Source organism: Mustela putorius, unplaced genomic scaffold, assembly GCF_011764305.1.
Source record: "Mustela putorius furo isolate JIRA1106 unplaced genomic scaffold, ASM1176430v1.1 tig00000151_pilon_pilon_pilon, whole genome shotgun sequence".
In the NCBI taxonomy this organism is placed as follows: Eukaryota; Metazoa; Chordata; class Mammalia; order Carnivora; family Mustelidae; genus Mustela; species Mustela putorius.
This window is the reverse complement of record NW_025421296.1, coordinates 15,429,547-15,455,614: the sequence shown is the minus strand read 5'-3', so window position 1 is coordinate 15,455,614 and position 26,068 is coordinate 15,429,547. Positions and strand designations below refer to the sequence as shown.

The 26,068-nt window shown below is 38.9% G+C and overlaps 1 protein-coding gene across 2 annotated transcripts in view; it reads right to left on the bottom strand.

The window, feature by feature from the left end:
• The window catches only part of PXDNL (peroxidasin like), a 522,967-nt gene that overhangs the window by 38,802 nt on the left and 458,097 nt on the right, over positions 1-26,068 (bottom strand). For both annotated transcript variants that reach the window (XM_045075802.1, XM_013048441.2), the window contains one exon: positions 25,650-25,858. In XM_045075802.1, the coding sequence (XP_044931737.1) occupies positions 25,650-25,858 (209 nt within the window). The remainder of the gene's footprint in view (positions 1-25,649; positions 25,859-26,068) is intronic.

Genomic DNA, 26,068 nt, shown 5'->3' with positions numbered 1-26,068 from the left:
ATTCAATGCTATTGTCTTATGTTGTTATTTGTGTAACTATCAAATATAATTCTTAATTCCTAGTTCCTATGGAGGAACTAACATTCTCTATCTTTAAATAGTGTTTCATCTGAATTAGTGAGCAATTCTGAACTGTGCCCACAGTTGTTTTGAAGGGAGGGATGACAGCAGGAAACCACTCATATTTCTTCATACTCTTACCTGCATTCCAATTTCTTTCTACTTTGCAATTGCATTATCTATTGCAGTGCAAAACTGACTGCAAACATGGTGGTTTGAAACAACACAAATACATTTTTATGGTCTGAGCTGTGCTTCCCCTTAATTCATATGTTGAAGTCCTAACCCCCAGAACCTCAGAATGCAACCTAATTTGGAAAAAGGGTCATTGCAAATGTATCTAGTTAAGAAGAGCTCACACTGGCATAGGGTGGACCCTAATCCAATGTGACTGCTGTCCTCATAAAAAGGAGAAGCTTAAACACAGATACACACAAAGCTAGAAAACCATGTGATAATGAGGGTTGAAAGGGGTAACACAGGAGAAGCCAAGGCAAGCGAATGATACCAGCAACCGCCAGAAGCTCAGGGTGAGTCAAGGAACAGATTCTCATTCATAGACCTCAAAGAAAACCAATCCCGCAATACCAACAATCCTTCTGTCCTCCAGAATGGTGGGACAATAAATGTTTATTGTTCAAGCAATAAATGTTTATTGTTCAAGTGTAGCCTGGAATAGTTTGTCATGGCAGCCCTAACAAACTAAAATTTTAATTAAAAATATTACATCAGAAGGAGGAGTCAAGATGGTGGAGAAGTAGCAGGCTGAGACTACTTCAGCTAGCCAGAGATGAGCTAGATAGCTTATCTAAAGATTGCAAACACCTGAAAATCCATCGGCAGATCGAAGAGAAGAAGAACAGCAATTCTGGAAACAGAAAAACAACCACTTTCTGAAAGGTAGGACCGGCGGAGAAGTGAATCCAAAGCGACGGGAAGATAGACCCCGGGGCAAGAGGCCGGCTCCCGGCAAGCGGCTGAGCAACCGCGCAAAAAATCAGGACTTTTAAAAGTCTGTTCCGCTGAGGGACATTGCTCCAGAGGCTACCTGGGTCAAAGCCCTCACGGGGTCAGTGTGGCCTCAGGTCCCGCAGGGTCACAGAAGGATTGGGGGTGTCTGAGTGTCTCAGAGCTTGTGGGTATTGGAACGGGAAAGCCGGCTGCAGAGACAGAGCCGACAGTAAGCTCACAGCTCGGTGTTACCTTGAACCGGTCACAGGCTCGGTGAGCTCGGAGCGGGGCCGGAGGTCAGGCAGACGGGAGTAACTGGGTGCTGTTCTCTGAGGGCGCACTGAGGAGTGCGGCCCTGGGCTCTCGGCTCCTCCAGGCCGGAGACCAGGAGGCCGCCATTTGTATTCCCATCCTCCGGAACCCTACGGAAAGCGCTCAGGGAACAAAAGCTCCTGAAAGCAAACCTGGGCGGATTACTCACCCCGGCCCTGGGTAAGGGCGGTGTAATTCCGCCTGGAGCGGACACTTGAAAATCACTACAACAGGCCCCTTCCCCAGAAGATCAACAAGAAATCCAGGCGAGACCAAGTTCACCTACCAAGGAGTGCGGTTTCAATACCAAGGAGAGCAGCAGAATTCCAGAGGAGGAGAAAGCCAAACACAGAACTCATGGCTTTTTCCCTGTGATTTTTTTCAGTCTTGCAGTTAATTTAATTTTTTTCTTTTTCATTTTTTGTTTTTTTTCTCACCTTTGGGTAAAATTTTATTTTTTAAACTGTTACCTTTTTCTTTTTTTAACGATTTTTTACTAGTTTATCTAATATATATATTTTTTCTTTTTTATATTTTTCTTAGGTGTTTTCTTTTTTTTAAATTTTTTTTCTTATCTCATTGTGGTTTTGATTTGTATTTCCCTGATGCCGAGTGATATGGAGCACTTTTTCATGTGTCTGTTCGCCATCTGGATGTCTTCTTTGCAGAAATGTCTGTTCATGTCTTCTGCCCATTTCTTGATTGGATTATTTGTTCTTTGGGTGTTGAGTTTGCTAAGTTCTTTATAGATTCTGGACACTAGTCCTTTATCTGATATGTCGTTTGCAAATATCTTCTCCCATTCTGTCAGTTGTCTTTTGATTTTGTTAACTGTTTCCTTTGCTGTGCAAAAGCTTTTGATCTTGATGAAATCCCAGTAGTTCATTTTTTCCCTTGCTTCCCTTGCCTTTTGCGTTGTTCCTAGGAAGATGTTGCTGCGGCAGAGGTCGAAGAGGTTGCTGCCCGTGTTCTCAAGGATTTTGATGGATTCCTTTCGTACATTGAGGTCCTTCATCCATTTTGAGTCTATTTTTGTGTGTGTGTGGTGTAAGGAAATGGTCCAATTTCATTTTTCTGCATGTGGCTGTCCAATTTTCCCAGCACCATTTATTGAAAAGGCTGTCTTTTTTTTTCCATTGGACATTCTTTCCTGCTTTGTCGTCGAAGATTAGTTGACCATAGATTTGAGGGTCTATTTCTGGGCTCTCTATTCTGTTCCATTGATCTATGTGTCTGTTTTTTGTGCCAGTACCATGCTGTCTTGATGATGACAGCTTTGTAATAGAGCTTGAAGTCCGGAATTGTGATGCCACCAACGTTGGCTTTCTTTTTCAATATCCCTTTGGCTATTCGAGGTCTTTTCTGGTTCCATATAAATTTTAGAATTATTTGTTCCATTTCTTTGAAAAAGATGGGTGGTACTTTGATAGGAATTGCATTAAATGTGTAGATTGCTTTAGGTAGCATAGACATTTTCACAATATTTATTCTTCCAATCCAGGAGCATGGAACATTTTTCCATTTCTTTGTGTCTTCCTCAATTTCTTTCATGAGTACTTTATAGTTTTCTGAGTATAGATTCTGTGTCTCTTTGGTTAGGTTTATTCCTAGGTATCTTATGGTTTTGGATGCAATTGTAAATGGGATTGACTCCTTAATATCTCTTTCTTCTGTCTTGCTGTTGGTGTAGAGAAATGCAACTGATTTCTGTGCATTGATTTTATATCCTGACACTTTACTGAATTCCTGTATACGTTCTAGCAGTTTTGGAGTGGAGTCTTTTGGGTTTTCCACATATAGTATCATATCATCTGCGAAGAGTGATAATTTGACTTCTTCTTTGCCGATTTGGATGCAGTCAGAATGGCTAAAATCAACAAGTAAGGAAATGACAGATGCTGGCGAGGATGCGGAGAAAGGGGAACCCTCCTACACTGTTGGTGGGAATGCAAGCTGGTGCAGCCACTCTGGAAAACAGCATGGAGGTTCCTCAAAATGTTGAAAATAGAACTGCCCTATGACCCAGCAATTGCACTATTGGGTATTTACCCTAAAGATACAAATGTAGTGATCCAAAGGGACACATGCACCCGAATGTTTATAGCAGCAATGTCCACAATAGCCAAACTATGGAAAGAACCTAGATGTCCATCAACAGATGAATGGATCAAGAAGATGTGGTATATATACACAATGGAATACTATGCAGCCATCAAAAGAAATGAAATCTTGCCATTTGCAACAACATGGATGGAACTAGAGCGTATCATGCTTAGCGAAATAAGTCAAGCAGAGAAAGACAACTATCATATGATCTCCCTGATATGAGGAAGTGGTGATGCAACATGGAGGCTTAAGTGGGTATGAGAAGAATAAATGAAACAAGATGGGATTGGGAGGGAGACAAACCATAAGTGACTCTTAATCTCACAAAACAAACTGAGGGTTGCTGGGGGGAGGGGGTTTGGGAGAAGGGGGTGGGATTATGGACATTGGGGAGGGTATGTGATTTGGTGAGTGCTGTGAAGTGTGTAAACCTGGTGATTCACAGACCTGTACCCCTGGGGATAAAAATATATGTTTATAAAAATTAAAAAATTAAAAAAAAATAAATAAATAAAAACCAGAAGCTAAAAAAAAAAAAAAAAAAAAAATTTTTTTTCTTTTTTTTTTTTCTTTCTTTCTTCCTTTTTGAAACTTTTTTTATCCCCATTATCCCCCCTCACGATTTTGGATCCTTTCTAATTTGGTTAAAGCATATTTTCCTGGGGTTGTTGCCACCCTTTTAGTATTTTACTTGCCCCTTCATATACTCTTATCTGGACAAAATGACAAGAGGGAAAAATTCAACACAAAAAAAAGAACAAGAGGCAGTACCGAAGGCTAGGGACCTAATCAATACAGACATCGGTAATATGTCAGATCTAGAGTTCAGAATGACAATTCTCAAGGTTCTAGCCGGGCTCGAAAAAGGCATGGAAGATATTAGAGAAACCCTCTCGAGAGATATAAAAGCCCTTTCTGGAGAAATAAAAGAACTAAAATCTAACCAAGTTGAAATCAAAAAAGCTATTAATGAGGTGCAATCAAAAATGGAGGCTCTCACTGCTAGGATAAATGAGGCAGAAGAAAGAATTAGTGATATAGAAGACCAAATGATAGAGAATAAAGAAGCTGAGCAAAAGAGGGACAAACAGATACTGGACCACGAGGGGAGAATTCGAGAGATAAGTGACACCATAAGACGAAACAACATTAGAATAATTGGGATTCCAGAAGAAGAAGAAAGAGAGAGGGGAGAAAAAGGTATACTGGAGAGAATTATTGGGGAGAATTTCCCCTTATGGCAAAGGGAACGAGCATCAAAATTCAGGAGGTTCAGAGAACGCCCCTCAAAATCAATAAGAATAGGCCCACACCCCATCACCTAATAGTAAAATTTACAAGTCTCAGTGACAAAGAGAAAATCCTGAAAGCAGCCTGGGAAAAGAAGTCTGTAACATACAATGGTAAAAATATTAGATTGGAAGCTGACTTATCCACAGAGACCTGGCAGGCCAGAAAGAGCTGGCATGATATTTTCAGAGCACTAAACGAGAAGAATACTATATCCAGCTAGGCTATCATTGAAAATAGAAGGAGAGATTAAAAGCTTCCAGGACAAACAAAAACTGAAAGAATTTGCAAACACCAAACCAGCTCTATAGGAAATCTTGAAAGGGGTCCTCTAAGCAAAGAGAGAGCCTACAAGTGGTAGATCAGAAAGGAACAGAGACCATATACAGTAACTGTCACCTTACAGGCAATACAATGGCCCTAAATTCATATCTCTCAATAGTTACCCTGAATGTTAATGGGCTAAATGCCTCTATCAAAAGACACAGGCTATCAGAATGGATAAAAACACAAAACCCATCTATATGTTGCCTCCAAGAAACTCATTTTAAGCCCGAAGACACCTCCAGATTTAAAGTGAGGGGGTGGAAAGAATTTACCATGCTAATGGACATCAGAAGAAAGCAGGAGTGGCAATCCTTATATCAGATCAATTAGATTTTAAGCCAAAAACGATAATAAGAGATGAGGAAGGACACTATATCATACTCAAAGGGTCTGTCCAACAAGAAGATTTAACAATTTTAAATATCTATGCCCCCAACGTGGGAGCAGCCAACTATATACACCAATTAATAATAAAATCAAAGAAACACATCAACAATAATACAATAATAGTAGGGGATTTTAACACTCCCCTCACTGAAATGGAGAGATCATCCAAGCAAAAGATCAGCAAGGAAATAAAGGCCTTAAATGACACACTGGACCAGATGGACATCACAGATATATTCAGAACATTTCATCCCAAAGCAACAGAATACACATTCTTCTCTAGGGCACATGGAACATTCTCCAGAATAGATCACATCCTCGGTCCTAAATCAGGACTCAACCAGTATCAAAAGATTGGGATCATTCCCTGCATATTTTCAGACCACAATACTCTAAAGCTAAAACTCAACCACAAAAGGAAGTTTGTAAAGAACCCAAATGCATGGAGACTAAACAGCATCCTTCTAAAGAATGAATGGGTCAACCGGGAAATTAAAGAAGAATTGAAAAAAATCATGGAAACAAATGATAATGAAAATACAACGGTTCAAAATCTGTGGGACAGAACAAAAGCAGTCCTGAGAGGAAAATATATAGCGGTACAGGCCTTTCTCAAGAAACAAGAAAGGTCTCAGGTACACAACCTAACCCTACACCTAAAGGAGCTGGAGAAAGAACAAGAAAGAAACCCTAAGCCCAGTAGGAGAAGAGAAATCATAAAGATCAGAGCAGAAATCAATGAAATAGAAACCAAAAAACAATATAACAAATCAACAAAACTAGGAGCTGGTTCTTTGAAAGAATTAATAAAATTGATAAACCTCTGGCCCGACTTCTCAAAAAGAAAAGAGAAAGGACCTCTTTCATTCATGAGAGATCACAACTAACACCAAAGAAATACAAACTATTATAAGAACATACTATTAGCAACTCTATGGCAATAAATTTGACAATCTGGAAGAAATGGCTGCATTCCTAGAAACATATAAACTACCACAACTGAACCTGGAAGAAATAGAAAGCCTGAAAAGACCCATAACCAGTAAGGAGATTGAAACAGTCATTACAAATCTCCAAACAAACAAAAGCCCAGGGCCAGACGGCTTCCCGGGGGAATTCTACAAAACATTTAAAGAAGAACTAATTCCTATTCTCCTGAAACTGTTCCAAAAAATAGAAATGGAAGGGAAACTTCGAAACTCATTTTATGAGGCCAGCATCACCTTGATCCCAAAACCAGACAAGGATCCCACCAAAAAAGAGAGCTATAGACCAATATCCTTGATGAACACAGATGCGAAAATACTCAACAAAATACTAGCCAATAGGATTCAACAGTACATTAAAAAGATTATTCACCACGACCAAGTGGGATTTATTCCAGGGCTGCAAGGTTGGTTCAACATCCGCAAATCAGTCAATGTGATACAACACATCAATAAAAGAACAAGAACCATATGATACTCTCAATAGATGCTGAAAAAGCATTTGACAAAGTACAGCATCCCTTCCTGATCAAAACTCTTCAAAGTGTAGGGATAGAGGGCATATACCTCAATATCATCAAAGCCATCTATGAAAAACCCACCGCAAATATCATTCTCAATGGAGAAAAACTGAAAGCTTTTCCGCTACGGTCAGGAACACAGCAGGGATGTCCATTATCACCACTGCTATTCAACATCGTACTAGAGGTCCTAGCCTCAGCAATCAGACAACAAAAGGAAATTAAAGGCATCCAAATCGGCAAAGAAGAAGTCAAATTATCACTCTTCGCAGAAGATAAGACACTATATGTGGAAAACCCAAAAGACTCCACTCCAAAACTGCTAGAACTTATACAGGAATTCAGAAAAGTGTCAGGATATAAAATCAATGCACAGAAATCAGTTGCATTTCTCTACACCAACAGCAAGACAGAAGAAAGAGAAATTAAGGAGTCAATCCCATTTACAATTGCACCCAAAACCATAAGATACCTAGGAATAAACCTAACCAAAGAGACACAGAATCTATATTCAGAAAACTATAAAGTACTCATGAAAGAAATTGAGGAAGACACAAAGAAATGGAAAAATGTTCCATGCTCCTGGATTGGAAGAATAAATATTGTGAAAATGTCTATGCTACCTAAAGCAATCTACACATTTAATGCAATTCCTATCAAAGTACCATCCATCTTTTTCAAAGAAATGGAACAAATAATGCTAAAATATATATGGAACCAGAAAAGACCCCGAATAGCCAAAGGGATATTGAAAAAGAAAGCCAGGGGGAGGAGTCAAGATGGCGGAGAAGTAGCAAGCTGAGACTGCTTCAGCTAGCCGGAGATCAGCTAGATAGCTTATCTAAAGATTGCAAACACCTGAAAATCCATCGGCAGATCGAAGAGAAGAAGAACAGCAATTCTGGAAACAGAAAAACAACCACTTTCTGAAAGGTAGGACCGGCGGAGAAGTGAATCCAAAGCGACGGGAAGATAGACCCCGGGGGGAGGGGCCGGCTCCCGGCAAGCAGCGGAGCAACCGCGCACAAAATCAGGACTTTTAAAAGTCTGTTCCGCTGAGGGACATCGCTCCAGAGGCTAAACCGGGGCGAAGCCCACGCGGGGTCAGCGTGGCCTCAGGTCCCGCAGGGTCACAGAAGGATCGGGGGTGTCTGAGTGTCGCAGAGCTTGCGGATATTGGAACGGGAAAGCCGGCTACAGAGACAGAGCCGACAGTAAGCTCACAGCTCGGTGTTACCTTGAACCGGTCGCAGGCTCGGTGAGCTCGGAGCGCGGCCGGAGGTCAGGCAGACGGGAGTAACTGGGCGCTGTTCTCTGAGGGCGCACTGAGGAGTGGGGCCCTGGGCTCTCGGCTCCTCCAGGCCGGAGACCAGGAGGCCGCCATTTGTATTCCCATCCTCCGGAACCCTACGGAAAGCGCTCAGGGAACAAAAGCTCCTGAAAGCAAACCTGGGCGGATTACTCACCCCGGCCCTGGGTAAGGGCGGTGTAATTCCGCCTGGAGCGGACACTTGAAAATCACTACAACAGGCCCCTTCCCCAGAAGATCAACAAGAAATCCAGGCGAGACCAAGTTCACCTACCAAGGAGTGCGGTTTCAATACCAAGGAGAGCAGCAGAATTCCAGAGGAGGAGAAAGCCAAACACAGAACTCATGGCTTTTTCCCTGTGATTTTTTTCAGTCTTGCAGTTAATTTAATTTTTTTCTTTTTCATTTTTTGTTTTTTTTCTCACCTTTGGGTAAAATTTTATTTTTTAAACTGTTACCTTTTTCTTTTTTTAACGATTTTTTACTAGTTTATCTAATATATATATTTTTTCTTTTTTATATTTTTCTTAGGTGTTTTCTTTTTTTTAAATTTTTTTTCTTTTTTTTTTTTCTTTCTTTCTTCCTTTTTGAAACTTTTTTTATCCCCATTATCCCCCCTCACGATTTTGGATCCTTTCTAATTTGGTTAAAGCATATTTTCCTGGGGTTGTTGCCACCCTTTTAGTATTTTACTTGCCCCTTCATATACTCTTATCTGGACAAAATGACAAGAGGGAAAAATTCAACACAAAAAAAAGAACAAGAGGCAGTACCGAAGGCTAGGGACCTAATCAATACAGACATCGGTAATATGTCAGATCTAGAGTTCAGAATGACAATTCTCAAGGTTCTAGCCGGGCTCGAAAAAGGCATGGAAGATATTAGAGAAACCCTCTCGAGAGATATAAAAGCCCTTTCTGGAGAAATAAAAGAACTAAAATCTAACCAAGGTGAAATCAAAAAAGCTATTAATGAGGTGCAATCAAAAATGGAGGCTCTAACTGCTAGGATAAATGAGGCAGAAGAAAGAATTAGTGATATAGAAGACCAAATGACAGAGAATAAAGAAGCTGAGCAAAAGAGGGACAAACAGCTACTGGACCACGAGGGGAGAATTCGAGAGATAAGTGACACCATAAGACGAAACAACATTAGAATAATTGGGATTCCAGAAGAATAAGAAAGTGAGAGGGGAGCAGAAGGTATACTGGAGAGAATTATTGGGGAGAATTTCCCCAATATGGCAAAGGGAACGAGCATCAAAATTCAGGAGGTTCAGAGAATGCCCCTCAAAATCAATAAGAATAGGCCCACACCCCATCACCTAATAGTAAAATTTACAAGTCTCAATGACAAAGAGAAAATCCTGAAAGCAGCCCGGGAAAAGAAGTCTGTAACATACAATGGTAAAAATATTAGATTGGCAGCTGACTTTTCCACAGAGACCTGGCAGGCCAGAAAGAGCTGGCATGATATTTTCAGAGCACTAAACGAGAAAAACATGCAGCCAAGAATACTATATCCAGCTAGGCTATCATTGAAAATAGAAGGAGAGATTAAAAGCTTCCAGGACAAACAACAACTGAAAGAATTTGCAAATACCAAACCAGCTCTACAGGAAATATTGAAAGGGGTCCTCTAAGCAAAGAGAGAGCCTACAAGTGGTAGATCAGAAAGGAACAGAGACCATATACAGTAACAGTCACCTTACAGGCAATACAATGGCACTAAATTCATATCTCTCAATAGTTACCCTGAATGTGAATGGGCTAAATGCCCCTGTCAAAAGACACAGGGTATCAGAATGGATAAAAAAACAAAACCCATCTATATGTTGCCTCCAAGAAACACATTTTAAGCCCGAAGACACCTCCAGATTTAAAGTGAGGGGGTGGAAAAGAATTTACCATGCTAATGGACATCAGAAGAAAGCAGGAGTGGCAATCCTTCTATCAGATCAATTAGATTTTAAGCCAAAGACTATAATAAGAGATGAGGAAGGACACTATATCATACTCAAAGGGTCTGTCCAACAAGAAGATTTAACAATTTTAAATATCTATGCCCCCAATGTGGGAGCAGCCAACTATATAAACCAATTAATAACAAAATCAAAGAAACACATCAACAATAATACAATGATAGTAGGGGACTTTAACACTCCCCTCACTGAAATGGACAGGTCATCCAAGCAAAAGATCAGCAAGGAAATAAAGGCCTTAAATGACACACTGGACCAGATGGACATCACAGATATATTCAGAATATTTCATCCCAAAGCAACAGAATACACATTCTTCTCTAGTGCACATGGAACATTCTCCAGAATAGATCACATCCTCGGTCCTAAATCAGGACTCAACCGGTATCAAAAGATTGGGATCATTCCCTGCATATTTTCAGACCACAATGCTCTAAAGCTAGAACTCAACCACAAAAGGAAGTTTGGAAAGAACCCAAATACATGGAGACTAAACAGTATCCTTCTAAAGAATGAATGGGTCAACCGGGAAATTAAAGAAGAATTGAAAAAAAAAATCATGGAAACAAATGATAATGAAAATACAACGGTTCAAAATCTGTGGGACACAACAAAGGCAGTCCTGAGAGGAAAAATATATAGCGGTACAAGCCTTTCTCAAGAAACAAGAAAGGTCTCAGGTACACAACCTAACCCTACACCTAAAGGAGCTGGAGAAAGAACAAGAAAGAAACCCTAAGCCCAGCAGGAGAAGAGAAATCATAAAGATCAGAGCAGAAATCAATGAAATAGAAACCAAAAAAAACAATAGAACAAATCAACGAAACTAGGAGCTGGTTCTTTGAAAGAATTAATAAAATTGATAAACCCCTGGCCCGACTTATCAAAAAGAAAAGAGAAAGGACCCAAATAAATAAAATCATGAATGAAAGAGGAGAGATCACAACTAACACCAAAGAAATACAAACTATTATAAGAACATACTATGAGCAACTCTACGGCAATAAATTTGACAATCTGGAAGAAATGGATGCATTCCTAGAAACATATAAACTACCGCAACTGAACCAGGAAGAAATAGAAAGCCTGAACAGACCCATAACCAGTAAGGAGATAGAAACAGTCATTAAAAATCTCCAAACAAACAAAAGCCCAGGGCCAGACGGCTTCCCGGGGGAATTCTACCAAACATTTAAAGAAGAACTAATTCCTATTCTCCTGAAACTGTTCCAAAAAATAGAAATGGAAGGAAAACTTCCAAACTCATTTTATGAGGCCAGCATCACCTTGATCCCAAAACCAGACAAGGATCCCACCAAAAAAGAAAGCTATAGACCGATATCCTTGATGAACACAGATGCGAAAATACTCAACAAAATACTAGCCAATAGGATTCAACAGTACATTAAAAAGATTATTCACCACGACCAAGTGGGATTTATTCCAGGGCTGCAAGGTTGGTTCAACATCCGCAAATCAGTCAATGTGATACAACACATCAATAAAAGAAAGAACAAGAACCACATGATACTCTCAATAGATGCTGAAAAAGCATTTGACAAAGTACAACATCCCTTCCTGATCAAAACTCTTCAAAGTGTAGGGATAGAGGGCACATACCTCAATATCATCAAAGCCATCTATGAAAAACCCACCGCAAATATCATTCTCAATGGAGAAAAACTGAAAGCTTTTCCGCTAAGGTCAGGAACACGGCAGGGATGTCCATTATCACCACTGCTATTCAACATAGTACTAGAGGTCCTAGCCTCAGCAATCAGACAACAAAAGGAAATTAAAGGCATCCAAATCGGCAAAGAAGAAGTCAAATTATCACTCTTCGCAGATGATATGATACTATATGTGGAAAACCCAAAAGACTCCACTCCAAAACTGCTAGAACTTATACAGGAATTCAGTAAAGTGTCAGGATATAAAATCAATGCACAGAAATCAGTTGCATTTCTCTACACCAACAGCAAGACAGAAGAAAGAGATATTAAGGAGTCAATCCCATTTACAATTGCATCCAAAACCATAAGATACCTAGGAATAAACCTAACCAAAGAGACACAGAATCTATACTCAGAAAACTATAAAGTACTCATGAAAGAAATTGAGGAAGACACAAAGAAATGGAAAAATGTTCCATGCTCCTGGATTGGAAGAATAAATATTGTGAAAATGTCTATGCTACCTAAAGCAATCTACACATTTAATGCAATTCCTATCAAAGTACCATCCATCTTTTTCAAAGAAATGGAACAAATAATTCTAAAATTTATATGGAACCAGAAAAGACCTCGAATAGCCAAAGGGATATTGAAAAAGAAAGCCAATGTTGGTGGCATCACAATTCCGGACTTCAAGCTCTATTACAAAGCTGTCATCATCAAGACAGCATGGTACTGGCACAAAAATAGACACATAGATCAATGGAACAGAATAGAGAGCCCAGAAATAGACCCTCAAATCTATGGTCAACTAATCTTTGACAAAGCAGGAAAGAATGTCCAATGGAAAAAAGACAGCCTTTTCAATAAATGGTGCTGGGAAAATTGGACAGCCACATGCAGAAAAATGAAATTGGACCATTTCCTTACACCACACACAAAAATAGACTCAAAATGGATGAAGGACCTCAATGTACGAAAGGAATCCATCAAAATCCTTGAGGAGAGCACGGGCAGCAACCTCTTCGACCTCTGCCGCAGCAACATCTTCCTAGGAACAACGCAAAAGGCAAGGGAAGCAAGGGAAAAAATGAACTACTGGGATTTCATCAAGATCAAAAGCTTTTGCACAGCAAAGGAAACAGTTAACAAAATCAAAAGACAACTGACAGAATGGGAGAAGATATTTGCAAACGACATATCAGATAAAGGACTAGTGTCCAGAATCTATAAAGAACTTAGCAAACTCAATACCCAAAGAACAAATAATCCAATCAAGAAATGGGCAGAAGACATGAACAGACATTTCTGCAAAGAAGACATCCAGATGGCGAACAGACACATGAAAAAGTGCTCCATATCACTCGGCATCAGGGAAATACAAATCAAAACCACAATGAGATATCACCTCACACCAGTCAGAATGGCTAAAATCAACCAGTCAGGAAATGACAGATGCTGGCGAGGATGCGGAGAAAGGGGAACCCTCCTACACTGTTGGTGGGAATGCAAGCTGGTGCAGCCACTCTGGAAAACAGCATGGAGGTTCCTCAAAATGTTGAAAATAGAACTGCCCTATGACCCAGCAATTGCACTATTGGGTATTTACCCTAAAGATACAAATGTAGTGATCCAAAGGGACACATGCACCCGAATGTTTATAGCAGCAATGTCCACAATAGCCAAACTATGGAAAGAACCTAGATGTCCATCAACAGATGAATGGATCAAGAAGATGTGGTATATATACACAATGGAATACTATGCAGCCATCAAAAGAAATGAAATCTTGCCATTTGCAACAACATGGATGGAACTAGAGCGTATCATGCTTAGCGAAATAAGTCAAGCAGAGAAAGACAACTATCATATGATCTCCCTGATATGAGGAAGTGGTGATGCAACATGGAGGCTTAAGTGGGTAGAAGAAGAATAAATGAAACAAATGGGATTGGGAGGGAGACAAACCATAAGTGACTCTTAATCTCACAAAACAAACTGAGGGTTGCTGGGGGGAGGGGGTTTGGGAGAAGGGGGTGGGATTATGGACATTGGGGAGGGTATGTGATTTGGTGAGTGCTGTGAAGTGTGTAAACCTGGTGATTCACAGACCTGTACCCCTGGGGATAAAAATATATGTTTATAAAAAATAAAAAATTAAAAAAAAAAAAAAAAAAAAAAAAAAAAAAAAAAAAAAAAGAAAGCCAACGTTGGTGGCTTCACAATTCCGGACTTCAAGCTCTATTACAAAGCTGTCATCATCAAGACAGCATGGTAATGGCAGAAAAACAGACCCATAGATCAATGGAACAGAATAGAGAGCCCAGAAATAGACCCTCAACTCTATGGCCAACTCATCTTCGACAAAGTAGGGAAGAATGTCCAATGGAAAAAAAGACAGCCTCTTCAATAAATGGTGCTGGGAAAATTGGACAGCCACATGCAGAAAAATGAAATTGGACCATTTCCTTACACCACACACAAAAATAGACTCAAAATGGATGAAGGACCTCAATGTGCAAAAGGAATCCATCCAAATCCTTGAGGAGAACACAGGCAGCAACCTCTTCGACCTCAGCCGCAGCAACATCTTCCTTGGAACAACGCCAAAGGCAAGGGAAGCAAGGGCAAAAATGAACTATTGGGATTTCATCAAGATCAAAAGCTTTTGCACAGCAAAGGAAACAGTTAACAAAATCAAAAGACAACTGACAGAATGGGAGAAGATATTTGCAAACGACATATCAGATAAAGGACTAGTGTCCAGAATCTATAAAGAACTTAGCAAACTCAACACCCAAAGAACAAATAATCCAATCAAGAAATGGGCAGAGGACATGAACAGACATTTCTGCAAAGAAGACATCCAGATGGCCAACAGACACATGAAAAAGTGCTCCATATCACTCCGCATCAGGGAAATACAAATCAAAACCACAATGCGATATCACCTCACTCCAGTCAGAATGGCTAAAATTAACAATCAGGAAATGACAGATGCTGGCGAGGATGCGGAGAAAGGGGAACCCTCCTACACTGTTGGTGGGAATGCAAGCTGGTGCAGCCACTCTGGAAAACAGCATGGAGGTTCCTCAAAATGTTGAAAATAGAACTGCCCTATGACCCAGCATTTGCACTATTGGGTATTTACCCTAAAGATACAAACGTAGTCATCCAAAGGGGCACATGCACCCGAATGTTTATAGCAGCAATGTCCACAATAGCCAAACTATGGAAAGAACCTAGATATCCATCAACAGATGTATGGATAAAGAAGATGTGGTATATATACACAATGGAATACTATGCAGCCATCAAAAGAAAGGAAATCTTGCCGTTTGCAACAACATGGATGGAACTAGAGCGTATCATGCTTAGCGAAATAAGTCAAGCAGAGAAAGACAACTATCATATGATCTCCCTGATATGAGGAAGTGGTGATGCAACATGGGGGCTTAAGTGGGTACGAGAAGAATCAATGAAACAAGATGGGATTGGGAGGGAGACAAACCATAAGTGACTCTTAATCTCACAAAACAAACTGAGGGTTGCTGGGGGGAGGGGGTTTGGAGGAAGGGGGGTGGGATTATGGACATTGGGGAGGGTATGTGCTTTGGTTAGTGCTGTGAAGTGTGTAAACCTGGTGATTCACAGACCTGTACCCCTGCAGATAAAAATATATGTTTTTAAAAAATAAAAAAATAAAAATTAAAAAAATATATTCCATCAAATTTTAATTTATTATTAAAATATCTGAATGTAAGTATATATTAAAGTACTATAATATAAATATTAATACTTAACGAAATATCCCACTTAATTTTCATTACCTCCCTGACAAAATATTTTTTTTTAAAGATTTTATTTATTTACTTGACAGAGAGAGATCACAAGTAGGCATAGAGGCAGGCAGAGAGAGAGAGAGAGAGGGGAGGAAGCAGGCTCCCTGCTGAGCAGAGAGCCCGATGCGGGACTTGATCCCAGGACCCTGAGATCATGACCTGAGCCGAAGGCAGCGGCTTAACCCACTGAGCCACCCAGGTGCCCCTGACAAAATATTTGTTAAAATGATTTAAAAATGTCTAAATAGGTGTGCCTGGGTGGCCAGTTGGTTAAGCGAGTGCATTAGGCTCAAGTATGATCTCAGGAGCTGCTGGTATCAAGACCCTCCTCGAGCTCCCTGCAGCAGAGAGTCTGCTTCTCTCTCTCTCCCTCTGCCCTCCCCCTGTTCATGCTCTCTCTCTCTCTCAAATAAATAAAATCTTTAAAAAATGTCTAAGTAACAATTTTATTTTAAATCTAATCATTTAGTTTTAGACTAGTTGAATGGAGAATGTTGTATGTCAATTTTCCTTGTAAGAATTTCAGTTTTCCTTGCGACATGACATATAGTCAACTTTTCAGCATTTTCTAAGGATATTTTAAAATAAAGTTAATTCTAGTTTATAGGGCACAAAGTTGGATACATCTCTTATAAAGTGATCTCATTAATAATATTCAAATATACTTCCATTAAAGTGTGCTAAATAGATGTTGTTATTTGACGCATGAGAGTTTCTAAAATGACACATACAGATTGTGAAATGAAAGTAGACCCATGTCCATTAATTTTTTTCTTTCTTAACTTCTACTTTTAAAAATATTTTTTTTGCCACTCATGTTTCTGTCTCTTTGTGTGCCCAGCTTAGTTTTACCTATTGTTCTATATTTGATCATTCTAAACATTCTTGTTTAAGTATATCTCTTGTAATGAGGTAGAATTGAAACTATGTTTGGATACATCTAAGAATTTTTTCTACATTTAATAATTCTCTTAATACACTGAAACTTCAACTACATCTGAGTCTTACTAGCTTTCTTTAATTTTTGCTTATGCTTCATTAGTTAGTTCCTCTATTGTTGATTTTATTTCCCTAGTGATCTGCAAGGCATACATCCTGTCTTTATTGCTAGGTACTTTATATTTCACGGCAGCATATTTGAAAAGAAATTTCACTAGTTATCAATGTCAATATTTAAACACTAATAATTCTAAATATAATGAGAATTTTTAAACTTTATAGTAATACTAAAAAGAATCATAAATCAATTTTTGGTATTAAAAGACCTTTTCCTAACTTAAACAACTTAATGAAACTGTGCTTATTAGCAACCTACTTCTTTTTTTAAATTTTTAATTTTTTAAATTTAATTTTTTTAAAGAGAGAGAAAGAGTACGAGCATCAGGGGGTGTTGGGAGAGACGGAGAAAGACAGACAGACTCCAGGCCCAGTGTGGAGCTGGACACAGGGCTCTATCTTATGACTCTGAAATCATGACCTGAGCAGAAATCAAGAGTGCCACCCAGGCACCCTAACAACCTGCCTCTAGAATGGGAAAGTTTTTTCCTACTGGGATGTCATAGATTGTAAATAAAAAAAGGATGCTGTATTTGGAAGATAACACAATATCCTCAGAACTTGTGAGATTTCATTTAATAGCTAATGTTTTATTTTATATATTTATAGATAGATAGATAGATAGATAGATATAGATATATACACACACACACACACACGTAAAGTCAACATTATCAGTAGAGTTTGATTCATTAATGGTATCACCATTTAAACACATCAATTTTGTATCATTTCAGGGCTATTTAGTGCCCTTTATCCTGTTTTTGATGTTTGTTCTCACCTTGATTTCAACAAGCTATTCATATAAGATATTATGTACTTACAGAACCAAGGAGAGTGGGAGATGTCCTATGGTGCTCTATTAAAAATAGCAACTACTTTCAAAGACAAACCTGAGAACACTGTTGCAAATTAATTGGTTCATTAAAGCTTTATAGGAGTTGCTGAAATCTTACTTCTTTAGTAATACTTGGAAGGCATTTTATAAGTTAAGTATGAAACAGCCATAACATCATGAAATATTGTGGTAATAAAATCAGTCTCTTATGGAAGAAATTAAACTTTCATTAGTTTACAAACATAAGCACAATTTATTTGAACTAAAGTCAAGAGTAAACATAAATATATTTACATTTGTATATAAAATATACTGTATTTAAAATTACTTGATGTTTTAAAGACAGAACTTAATGTAAACTATGCAGCTGGAAATTGCAAGACCAGATGGCTCCATAAACCCCAGTAGAAAATATGCATCTGTTGGTTCTTTGTGAAATTGTTTTATCTAAAAGAAGTTTTATTTAATCAAGTGGCATGGGGTCTTAATATATCACCTGCATTAGGTGTTATTTTTCATTTCTAAATGAAATGAAAATGACATGATTGGAGAGTAAATCATTTTCTGACACTCAAAGAAATGTTTTATGCTCTATGTAGAATCAATTTTATCAGTAGAGTCTGATTTATTTGATCTACAGTGCAAACAAATGTGCCAATTATAAAGCTCTCTGAAATAAGTAGATTGGTAATAAGAACTTGTGAATATTATTAGTTGCATCTGTGATGTTTATAATATTATGCAAAGACTCTTGATCTATTCATTAAATGATACTAAAAATTAGTTTAAATTGATGGTAAAATGTCAAGAGTGTTACATTTACAATTTGTTAGCATAGGATTCTAAAAGGAACATCAACCAGCTAAAGAAGAATTCCCATATTTATCTCAGGTAAAAGGGACTTGGAGATTATGGAAAGTATAGAGAAAAGAAAACTAGTTATGACATTAAAAGGTAAGATAAGGAAGAACAGAAATAAAACCTGGACATGGAATTGAGAAGTCTGCATTCCATCCCTAGCCCTGCTAATAAATAGTGAGGGCAAGTTACTTAGACTTTTTCAATTTTTTCTTCCTAATCTTAAAATGAAGTGGGTTTTTTATTTTTTTTTGTTGTTTTTGTTTTTGTTTTTTTCAAATGAAATGATCTCTCAGGTTATCTCTCACTCTGAAGGCCTATAACTAAGATAGCTAAGGGAGAAAAAGAACACAGACATGGAATATGAAATGCTTCCTGCTTTATAAATTATGTCAAGTGATATATTAAATCTAAAAATCTGAGAAATCTTGCATTATCTTATGTGCAATAAAATTCCTACTTATTAAATTCATTCATTGTGTCATTTGCTATTTTGATCACTGTGATCTTCTTTTTAATTACAACCCTTGTTAGGTTTTCAAGTTATCTTTTCTTTAAAACCAAATCAACTCAATCAATACTTTGAATACCTGTTGCTTATAAGATAACTTCCATAGCAAAGGCTCTGTTCTGAACTTCTGTTTGTTCTTCATCATTTTCTCCATATTTTTCATAAGAACTTGACTGTTTCCTAACACATACTTATGGCATTGAATTACTACTTCTCTGTTGGTTGAAATAAGAATAATACCAAATTAAGCAATGTATTCATCTGATAACTATCTCCACAAACTGGTCTAAAGCTTCTATGTACTTTTAATCAACCTGTAAGTTGTTTTGGCATAATATAAACAGACACATTGTTGACAGAAAAACATTTTCCTATGTACTCAGGAAAACAGAAACCTCATGAACAGTAGGTAAAATAATCTTTGACTAGAATCTTCCATGATTTGAATTAGAATATTGTTTCTTTAATCTTTACCAATATTAATCACTTGAGTGCTGTATTTAAAGGCTAACTCATAAGTATCCTAGTTTTCTGCCATATCACTTGTACCAAAGGCATCTGCTTCATGCAAGCTTGTATCCAGAACCAGCACAGAGCTCCCACTTTGCCTCTGCCCATTCTCTGGTACTACTTGTAGGAGCACCTGTGCAAATTACAGGCTCCTCTAGTGACTTCCAGTGGACTGCTGCTTGGTCCAACAAAGAAATCAAACCAGGAGTTCTAGAACAAGTTCTAGAACTTATTGCAGAAGGAGGTCATCCTGGTACATGGCATCCAATTGTCTTTAGATTCTTTCACACATACTTAGTTGCAGTTTGCTCATATTGACAGAATCAGAGTCAACACAGCAGGTGGTTTAAATCTATGTGTCAAATACAGAAGCTGAGCAGAGAAATAAACTCATAAGACAAAAATCATGAAGTGGGTAAGGACAAAATGGAACAAACAAGATGTCTATGAAGTTTTCCTAAATTTTTGGAGAATCACTGTGTGTTTTTTTGTTTTGTTTTGTTTTTACTTTTAAAAACTATTTATTTGAAAGAGAAAGGGGGGGAGAGCAAGCAGGGCAAGGTGCAGAGAGAGAGGAGAGAGACAGTATCAAGCAGATTTCCTGCAGAATACAGAGCCCCACACAGGCTTAGTCCCACTACCCTGAGATCATGACCTGAGCCTGCTTGAGACTCTCTCCCTCTCCCTTCCCTCACACTCATTCTCATGCTCTCTCTCTCTCTAAAAACAAAAACAAAACCAAAAACCATCAAACAAACAAACAAACAAACAAAACCAAAAAAACCATGGGCTTCATGGGCTTAGAGCCCATGGGATTTATATATTCCCAGACAAGAGAAGAGGAGGGAGCGTGAAAGATCTAGTAAACAGTTAAAATGTGTTTTGCTTTTTCCTTGTGGGAACTCGTAAGGTTCTATACAAGAATGCTTTTAATCTTCAAAGAAACCAATGTTTTGTAACTGAATTCCAGGTCTTACCCTAGCTTCAGATCAAAACTAGTTTTCCCACAGCTTGCTTCAGTAAATTTTTAGTCCACACAAGAGAGAGCATCAAATGATTAAACAGGAACCCCCATGACCTTCAGCAACCACATCTTCTGGTTAACACTGCCACACAGGAAAGCTCAGGTATTTCCCAGAGAGCTTAGACCTGGATCAGGATGCAGCTCAACAAAAAGCAGGAAGAAAAGTGCCTGCCTGGCCTGGTGGTAGATGCCTCATCTCAAGACCACAGGAACTGCAGGGATTCCCCTGTGTGGAAGATATGTCTTCCTCTGGGCTCCCAGTCTCGGGTTCAGGACTCTCCAGGGCAAGCTGTGCTGCCTGGGATCTGCAGATCAGTGTAGGTTTGGGGGCTAAGAGAAGGCTGAACTGACGTCCTGGGAAATAGTTAGGCCAAGTGCTCTCAAGGGAGCCTAACACCTGTGGAACCACCCAGCCAGGGAAGAAGACTGGAGGCAGCTTAGCTCTGGAAGGACTTGATGTCCAGATTTCTGTGGTTTCCCTGATAGCTTCTGCCTTCAGGCCGTGCTAGGGGTCTCAACTTCTCAGAAGGTGTAGAATGAACTGGGTAGAAAGGCTATCTTCCTGCCCTCACCTGCGAGGGGCTGATATAAACCTTCTGTGAGGTTTTTTGCCACGGAAATAATGTCAACAACCAGACCTGAATCCCCATGATGTAATAGAGGAAAAGTAACTGCCCATTCCAGGAGACTGACAGCCAAGGAAAGTCAGAGCATGCCCCATAGTATGGGAAAGGCAGAGAATTATGAAGGAGGAATTTAAGACATGGCAAATGCTGCAGAGAAAAACTTCCTAAACCTTAATTAGATGAAGCTGGAGCTAAGAAATTAAACAGAGGAATTTAAAAGGAGGATGGTTCCTACGGAGACTGAAATTAGTGAATTTGATATTAGTGGCCATGTGCGAAAAATAATTAGAACGTTCAGCAAAAATATAAGAGGTTGAAATAAGAAGGACAAGGAAAGAGATTTGGAGGGTAAACTGTTTAGGCCTAATACTCAGGGATATTTCAAAAGAAAAAAAAAATATATATATATATAAATTATACAATGTTTAAAGAATATATAATTAAGGAATATGAGATTCACATACCCCTTTGTTAAAGAAAAGTATAAATTTGTGAATTGAAATTGCTCACAAAGTTTGAGACTGAGTTAAGAAAAGTTATATCTAGACATATTCTGACCTAATAATATATATAAATGGGATGACTTGGGGATATTTATACAGTGGTATGAATCAAACATAAATGGATAACACAATGTGATAAATGACATGCAAAATAAAAACAAAGTCCCACTCCTTAATACCCTAAGATACTCCACCACTTCACTGCCTACACAAACATACAGCAATAAAGCTTTCTAAGTGAACATACATGTCTGTTGCATGTCCATCTTTTAGATCTTGTGCCTTCTATCTACAAAAAACAATAAAGTACCATTATTCAAAACTCAATTTAATTTATAATATTATATTTTTAGAAAGATTAAGAGTTCATTTCAATGTATTTATGCATTTAAGAGAGAATTTTTGTTGTTAAATTTAAATTTGGAACTTCTGATAATCAGTACTAACAAGCAGGCTATTATTTATGGGAAACGGAACTGAAGAAATAGTCTTGAAAAAATTCTTCTTTAAAAATAACATATAGTGTGTAAACCTGGTGATTCACAGACCTGTACCCCTGGGGATAAAAATATATGTTTATAAAAAATAAAAAATTATATAAAATAAAATAAAATAAATTAACATATACAGGCCACCTGGGTGGCTCAGTGGGTTAAGCCTCTGCCTTCAGCTCAGGTCATGATCTTAGGGTCCTCAAATCGAGTCCCGCATCAGGCTCTCTGCTCAGCGGGGAGCCTGCTTCCTCCTCTCTCTCTCTTTCTCTCTCTCTCTCTGCCTCTCTCCTTACTTGTGATCTCTCTGTCAAATAAATAAATTCTTTTAAAAATAAAAAATAAAAAAATGACATATACAGTTTAGTTGAGAGTCAGATTGATAATACCTTTCTTTCTAATAAAGATAAGACACTAAGATTGCTTGGAGTGACTGTTAAATTCCAAATCAAGCTCTATGTTTTTCTCTAAGACAATGAAAGTTAAAATAATTAAATCACTTAAGAATGAGATTATCAGAGAATGGTGAAGAATTCTTCAACAGGAATGGGAACATGGGTAAGATAAGTATAGTGATTAGTAAAGACAGTGATTTCTAGGTCCATTAATACCTCCATTCAATACTTCCCTTAATGCTTTAAGAAATTAACAACTTCAGATTTGAGAGGTGGATACAATGTGGCTAATACAAGAATTTCTGACTCCAGTTAATTTGGACAACTATGATGTGCCAGCTAAGGAAAATTACAGACCAACAATCTACAAAGTGATATGAATCATTCTATCTTCCCCTAAGTAATTGCATGCTGCTGTTAATTGGGAGGTATAAGAAAGTCTGCCATAAATAAGTGGTCCATTTTTGAGTAGTTACTAACTATCTTTATTCATAGTCTCTCATTTTAGGGGCACCAGGGTGGCTCAGTCAGTTAAGCGTCTGCCTTATCTTCAGGTCATGATCCTGGGGTCCTGAGACAGAGTCCTGCATCAAGCTCCCTGCACAGTGAGGGGTCTGCTTCTCTCTCCCCCTCCCTCCCCTCACCCATGTTCTCTTGCTCACTCACTCTCACCTCAAATAAATAAAATCTTTTAAAAAATAAAGTCTCTCAGTTTAAAGAATGTCTTTTAATTAGGTTTTCTGGAAAAAAATATACTTTTGGTCAGAAAGTACAAAGAAATATAAAATCTGCATCTGCTTACAATGGTTCTCATTATAGACATGTTCAGATTCCTTTTAGTATGATTTATTTGTATCCTGAGGTGTATTTGTATCCTTAGGTGATTTTGTTCCCAAAATGACTTCTGAGCATTGTATTAAGGAAGACATAGGCTGCCAGGTAGCCAAACATGATTTTGAGAATGATGGTGCCATTAAAGACACTTCATTTTTCTATCTAACTTCTTGGTAAATGTTTACTATTGGTTAATTAATTTCCAGGGGTTTTTGTTTTGTTTTATTTTTTGAGACACTATCAAAGAAAAAGAATTTTTATTATTCCTCAAGACCACAAATTAGACTCTTAATAATAAGATTGCTTCACATATTCAAGATTCCCTCCTCCCCTTGCCTGTTAAATCTTTCCCATGCAAATTCCAAAACAAATATCACCAATAACAAATGCATTACAATTTAAGTAATGAGAAGATCTTTCCTCTGGGTCCTGAGATGTCTGAATTTGATAGTACATTGGAGCCACAGGACTGAAGGAGAAGGAGGGTAGAAGAGGCTGGGTGCCTTCATTTGGTGGCTGCTCACTATCTGTGCCATGCCCCTGTCCTACGGGTGCTCAAAGGAGACTGTGCACCCAGAGAAAAGAGCGGAGGCTTTCAGGTTGCCTATATATAGGTTTCAATCACAGCTGGGGAACCTCAGAATATGTAGTTATCATCCAGGAATCTCATTTTCCTCATATGTGAAGTGGGGACAATGATACCCACCTTGAAAGACTCATAAAGATTATGAGGTCAGTAGGTGTTATATATGAATCACCTACCACAGGGTTGGTGGTGTGAGCACCTAGAAAAGGCATACGTGGGCATAATGGGACCACAGCTTTTGCTTCCTGGACTCGAATCATTGCTTCCATCCAGAGCACAGCTATTTTCATCGTGGCCCACACCCTGCCATCCCATCTATTTTTTCCTCCACTCAGTGGGCTCAATGCCCAGTCTCAAGACTGCAAAAAAAGCAAAAGGAGTGTTACTACTTGCCATTCATCTTGTTTTTCACATTGCCTCTCTGAGTCTCATTTTGGAGATATGGAAATATTTCATTATTTCTGGCCATAATTCACCAAGAATTTGAGGTGAGGACAAGTATACCTCCTCCTCATAGTACTAAATGACTTTTTTCTCTGTCCCATAAAACCCACCATAGAGAAAAAAGGAAACTGCAACTCAGATGTCACTGTGGTTTTGGTTCAACATTCTCTCCTATTTCTAGAACTTGCTTTTCCCACTCAGGAATGTTTGGGGGCTAATAACATCCCCTCTCCTGTGAATGCCAACTACTACTTCTATCATTGCAGCTGCATTTTTCTTCTTAGAGAACATCAGAGCTCCCCATGTCAATAGCCTCTAAATGTGGCAGGCATGAGGCCACTGTGGCCCATGTGTTGGTAAAGGCAGAAAAGACACAAGTGTGGTATCATACTCATATGTGGAACCATAGCATGTTCTTCTCAAAACCATCAAGCTCTTGGTTCATTTTTAGGTGTCAGCTGACATAGACCCTTTCCCTAGCCATAGGTTACCACTTACTCCAAGTTATCTGACACTTTCAAGCCATATTCTCTTCATTTATTAAAGGAGAATAGAGCCATATTTCTTAAGAGGTAATGTGGTGGCAAACTAGATGCATACAAAGCACCTTAGGTAGAGTTTGGCTCATAATAGGTGATATGGCAGATGTGGCAAATTATGTTGTATCACTAGAGAAAGTTCTCTAACTCTATCAAGACATCCCCAAGTTTCCAATGAGCATGGGTGCAACATTATATGGAGACTAAATAGTCTAAATTAACTGAGCTACTATGATTTTTTTTCTCCTCTTTATGGTCAGCTGACCCCCAGGAAGCAGGTATATACAGTACCAAATTACTGGAGTTTGATGTTTGTCATAGTCATCTGAAGGGCAGGGAGAACAAGACCAAATTCATCACCAAGGCCCAGCCCATTCTGCTGGGTCCTTCTTGCTCTCCCAGGCCTCCCCCACTCCCTACCCCACTCTGCTGGGCCTCTCCCTTCCTGTCAAACCCCTCCGACCACTCAGTCTGAGGAGATTGGACCCAAATGGAGGAGGCTGGGAGGTGGAACCTTTAGTCTTCCCATTGTCTTCTCCAAAGTCCGTCTGATTCCTAAAAGGAAGAAGATCTGCTCTCGTGTGTTTTCCTCCGTGCACCTAGGTTGAAGGAGCATAGTCTTTGATGTTAGAAATCACACAAGCACGCAAACATGCAGATCCAGACAGGGCAATGGTATCCTCACTGACCTTCACAGCAGTCTTGCCACACTCGCAGATCGACCTGCGGTATCTCACTGCAGCTCAGGTAATCCTGCGGGTACTGTGCCTTTACGAAGACATCAGCCTGGACTTGCTGGATGTTGTCACCATTGTCACATAGCACGCGGCCCAGTGATGCCTGCTTCAGCTGAGTGAGCTGTGCTGGAGTGAACACCCCGGGGTTCTCATACCAGAACCTGGGGATCAGCAAGGAGAGGTGCAGAGTGAGGTCTCCGGCAGAACACTGCACTGGGCTATGTGCAGAGCAGTGATAATAGCAAGAAAAGCTCAGCAAAAGCGAAGCATATGGAAAGGATTATGTTTGTTCTCCAACTAAGCATGTTTGAATTGCCTCCAATTTGTATAAAGTTCTTAAATCCCATGGCTTTGAACTATCACTTTATATT